This window comes from Austrofundulus limnaeus, unplaced genomic scaffold (genome assembly GCF_001266775.1).
Source record: "Austrofundulus limnaeus strain Quisiro unplaced genomic scaffold, Austrofundulus_limnaeus-1.0 Scaffold396, whole genome shotgun sequence".
Classification (NCBI taxonomy): Eukaryota; Metazoa; Chordata; class Actinopteri; order Cyprinodontiformes; family Rivulidae; genus Austrofundulus; species Austrofundulus limnaeus.
The window spans coordinates 135,299-140,441 of NW_013952798.1; the positions used below are offsets into that span (position 1 = coordinate 135,299).

General features: G+C 39.0%; 1 protein-coding gene across 1 annotated transcript in view; it reads right to left on the reverse strand.

The window, feature by feature from the left end:
• The window catches only part of zanl (zonadhesin, like), a gene marked incomplete in the record, with an annotated part of 48,186 nt that overhangs the window by 6,913 nt on the left and 36,130 nt on the right, over positions 1-5,143 (reverse strand). Inside the window, 5 exon segments of the mRNA XM_014023919.1 lie at positions 1,194-1,287; positions 1,580-1,717; positions 1,810-1,945; positions 2,047-2,249; positions 4,707-4,837. Coding sequence (XP_013879373.1) covers positions 1,194-1,287; positions 1,580-1,717; positions 1,810-1,945; positions 2,047-2,249; positions 4,707-4,837 — 702 coding nt within the window.

The window sequence follows — 5,143 nt, forward strand, 5'->3', positions numbered from 1 at the left end:
CTCTCAGACTGCAGGTTTACTTGTGGTTCCTCCAGTTTCTAAHAGTAGAATGGGAGGCAGAGCTTTCAGTTATCAAGCTCCTCTYTTGTRGAACCAACTTCCAGTTTCTGTCTGTGAGGCTGACACTCTGTCTACTTTTAAGATTAGACTGAAGACTTTCCTTTTTTGATAAATCATATAGTTAGACTTAGGTTTCCTGGATTACTCTACATTTCTACTGCTACAGTATAGGACTCAGACTGCTGGAGCACAAACTGAGCACATATCCACACTCTGCTGTTGTCTTTAGTCTCTCTCCTCAATGTTTATTGTAATTATTTCTATCAATATCAGGTTTTTTCATTGCCTCTTCCAGAAGAAGGTGCACCTGGACCAGTCCTGAACCGGTTCTTCTGTGTTTCTCTGTTTCTTTCCTGTCCTCCAACCAGCCGGTCGAGGCAGATGGCCGCCTGTCCTGAGCCTGGTCCTGCTGGAGGTTTCTTCCTGATTAGCAGGGAGTTTTTCCTCTCCACCGTTTGCTCAGGATGGGAGACTGTGATGAAGTGATTCAACACAATCTGCTGGCTTCTTCTTTAGATTGTTCTTTTAATGTACAGTGTCCTGAGACAACGTATGTTGTGACTTGGCGCTATATAAATAAACTGAATTTAACTGAATAAAAGATTGTTTTTTTTCCTCAATGAGAATGGAAGTACCCCTTAAACAATTCATTCACATTTTACGTCTCCTTTGTCTGCACCTCACAAGTATGTGTCCAACAATACGTGTTTATATCTACATGTGACAACAACCTCTACCATTTMCACTGAACTGAGGTTTATTCAGTCATTTTTGAGAAAACATCATAATAAAATAAAAGTTCAGAAAACYGAATGGTCGTATTTCCTTGTATTTRGCTGAGTTTCAGTACTTTGTAATTTAATACTGTTGAATGAAAAAGATTGCATGCAGGTGAGCATATTCACACAGCAGGTGAAAGGTTTGTGTATTTTTATGAATCCTATCATGTAACGTTTGTTTTGATATATCCTGACTTTCTTGTGGAACCTGGCACACAATCTTTTTGTGGGTACACACTGTTTACACAAAAGCCCCTSAACTCAAGATCATAATGTAAGTACTGAGTCCTTCAACCTCAGGGTTAGGTGTCTGTGGTACAACAGTCCACACAAGTGGCATTTCTTAGAACCCACCTGCTTTTGCGTTTGCAGACACACACGATGGTTGTCACAATGATAATGACAGTAACTGGGACCAAGACCGCAATGAGAATGATCCATTTGGTATCTGAAAAAGAACATTTATAATGAATAAATAGAAACAAAACCTTTTCTTTTAGATAAATTTGTTTGTGTTAGCCAAAAATGAAATAAGATTAAAACTCTTGTGATGTACATTATGTACACATTCGATTATTTTTTCTTCAACGTATCATTAAAATTCATTCTGTGGTTCATGAGTTATTTTACTAACWATCACATGCATTCACAYACARCAYAATGCTGTRTAACAATGTCAATCTTTCTGCTTTAGCAAGRAARATTTTCAGTTTGCCATCAGAATTTGGAATGATTCATACCCAGCCCTTCACTTGKTTTTTTCTCCACTTCACAGTGTAGACCCTCAAAGCCCTCTGCACATTCACAAGTGTATGTGTCGTCAGCTCCGTCAACGCAGGTCCCATGGTTCTGACAGGGTGAACTCAAGCAGGGACTTGCTGCAACACACACCAACACACAGGTCACATGAAGCCTCCATTCAGGTTTAAAGCCCATTTCTATGTTCATGGTGATGACTGTGGCCTAAAACCTTTGTAGCAGTCCCGTTTGAAATTGAAGATGGTGCAGATGTATCCCTCCTGGCAGGTCTTGGGCTGGCACGCAGCCCCTGTTCTGGTACACTCACAGGACTGAGAACAGTCTTCTGTTACAAACTTCTCACCGAGCTGCAGAAAGGAAAAGAGGAATGAGTTCAGACAGACAGACAGACAGACAGACAGACAGACAGACAGACAGACAGACAGACAGACAGACAGACAGAACTCACAGGGTAGTATCGGTTCAGAAAGGTGCAGCCACACTCTGGGTATGGAACACACATCCCCTCACTCATGACAAATCCCGCAGCACACTGACACCCTTCCACACAGGATGTGGTCTCACACTCAGAGGGGGCGGCCATGTYGGCGCAGGATGCTGGACATGCTGACATACAGGAGGAGTATGTGCTGTTGGCACCACAGTGAAGATCTGAAAGGCAAAGACTGAGAGTTAGATGTGTGAGACACAAAACACACTCAAAAACTGAAATTCATCTCATATAACGTTAAGCCCAAAAATGTTGGGATGTTGTTTAAGATGTAAATAAAACCAGAATGCAATGATGTGAAAATAAAATATTTTATTCACAATGAAACATAATAAACTTAATGAGAATTTGTTCATTTTTTTCCCCCCAAATGAGACCCTTTTAAAATTGAAAGCTGCAACACGTACGGTTGGGACATGGGGAAACAAAAGGATTTAAACATTAATTGATATTTATATGAAATAGCATTCTCGACTAGTTGTGTTCATTGGTAGCAGGTCAATAACAGGACTGGTTTAAAATGTCTATTTTAGAGAGGCTGAATCTCTGAGAATTAAAGCAGGGCAGAGGTTCACCATGGTGAAAACTGTTTCTAAAACTGGAACATTTTCAGTGTGAAGCTCTATTTTTTGTTTGTGTATTCTGTGTTTTTTGTCCTTTGTGCTTTGTTTTAGTATCTGATTACTCTGTGTCAGCGTAATTTACCTCTTCTCTCCGTGGCACACCTGATCCTTGTGTTCCTTCCCAGGTGTTCTCAGTAGTCCCTTCATTTACTCACCTTCAGATTTCATGTCCTGTCCACTCCCCTGTGGCTCCATCGCTTCATTGTGTTTTCCAGAGTAGTCTAATGTTTTCCTTTGTCTTGTCCCGCCGGGCATTAAGTTATATATATTAATAAGTTTTTAGCTGCCACATTAGTGCACTTTTTATTAAATAAACGTTTTACATTTTGAACCTGAAGCACACAGTGTTTTTGTGCCTGCCTCCTGGGTTCATCTTTGCAAAACATGACATTAAGAATTGTTCCTCAACACAAATGTGGGAAAAGTTTGAATATCCCATCATCTTCAGTGAATAATATTAAAAGATTTGAAGGCTCTGAAGAAATGTCTGAGCTCATGAGGCTGATGGTCACGAGCTCAGGGACACTTCCACTCACTGGACCTCAGGTAAGAACATGTTCGTATTCTTATCCTAAATTTCTCTTACTTTTGTTCGTACAAAGGGTTCGTATGAACATGTCACGTCAGATTCAACAAACTCTTCTATCTTCAGGRRAAGTGTGTAAATGAGCTGTGTAAATTACACCCGTTCGTATCCAGCTGCTCGTGCACGAGGACAGGTTATTTACATAATTACCACCCCAAAAACACCATATAAGGCTATGTTTCCTCTGCCCGGCATACCAGGAAGTGTCCATTCATAAATGACATCGCAAAGTAAAAAAGAAGAACTTTATGAGTTCGGAGATTAAAGTCCTGCTGTCAGAGACCCAGAAAAAAAAAATCGGTCATTTTCAGCAGCATCAGACCTGCTAAAGATGAGGAATGAAATGACGACTGCTGTTAAAGTCGTGTCTCCTGTGGGTCGTGTACAGACACAGAAATAAAAATCTAAATCATATTCATCTCTCTCTAGTCCAGCTCCGGTTTTTCTTTGGTCAAATATTTTTAATTCAAGTGTAAACAACTGTGCTACATAGKTTTCATTTATTCAGAAGAAGAGCAGTCGCGCAGCGCTTCCACAATGTTTTCTCTTCATTTCTTTGAGTGTTCCTGAAAGCCAMCAAGTTGCACTTTGGAATGACCTTATTATTGTATCATGTTTTTGATCTGAGTTTGTTTTACAGAATGAAATGTCTGAATGAGTGCTCATCCAAGACTGGTGATTCCATACTTTTTGCCAGGGGTTGTAATAAATGAAACGTTCAAGCCCACCGTATGTTTTTTTTTTTTTTTTTGGGAGGGGTTGCATGCACTCACCAGCTGAGTATATTTGATATTTTCTTCAAAAGCCACACACAAATATCTGCCTTTTAGTCCAACATTGTGGACGGTTTTATTTTTTTAACCTTTGTTTCTTTTGTATTTTTCTGATTAAACCTGTTTTCCACATCTTATAACTGAGAATAACAGTCAGGTGGGGAGGAGGACAGCTGTAATCTCTGTCTCCTCAGTTCATCTCAGACCCCTAGTGGTAACTCTGAACCACTGAAGAGTCSTCTGGAGCAGTCTGAACTTTTCAGGAGAGTAAGAGTGATTCTTAGACTTAAGAATTTTCATAACTGTCACTTACACTTAAGTCTGAGAGTTGGAGCAAATCTGAGAATTTTTCAGCACTTAAGTCTAAAAATCCACTCTAAGAAGTTTTATAAAWACAGGCCCTGATGTTTTACAGCAGGAAGCATGACACTGCTACAACTGTTTTGATTTTCCTAAAAACTGAATATTTTTTAAACATTTAATCTATTTACTATGTCCCATTGTGAATAAAATGAGTTTAGAGGATTTATTTTCATTGATTTCTGTTTATAATTTACATTTAACACAAAGTCCAAGCTTTTAGGAGATAGGATTGTAGTTTTCAGGTCCAGGCCCTGATTTCATGCCAACTCTTACCACAGTCCAGCTGCTGCCTCCAGGATCCCAGTTTGACTCCGGCCTCCTGACAGGCTGCAGCGTACGCTTCATAACTGCCACAGCGCAGCTCTTCACTGCCTTGCTCCGCACACAGGTCGAACACACAGTCACTGAAGGGACAGAGGCAAATGACATACTCAGATATTTTCTGTGACTAAATCTTAGAAGAAACAACATTTATTTCCCTGTCAAGATTAAAGTCAAATTGTTGATTAAAATAAAATCAAAACAAAAAAAGGTTTAAATAATATTTGCAATATATTCTTCTCATTTTGTAAGTATTCTGCCATTCTCCTATGAAATTTGTTTAGACTTTTATATAAATATTTTATATTTTTATTCTAGAAATAAAATTTGAACTTCTGTGACAAAAAAATCTAACTATTTCTGTTAAAAATGACTTTTCTGTTGTTATT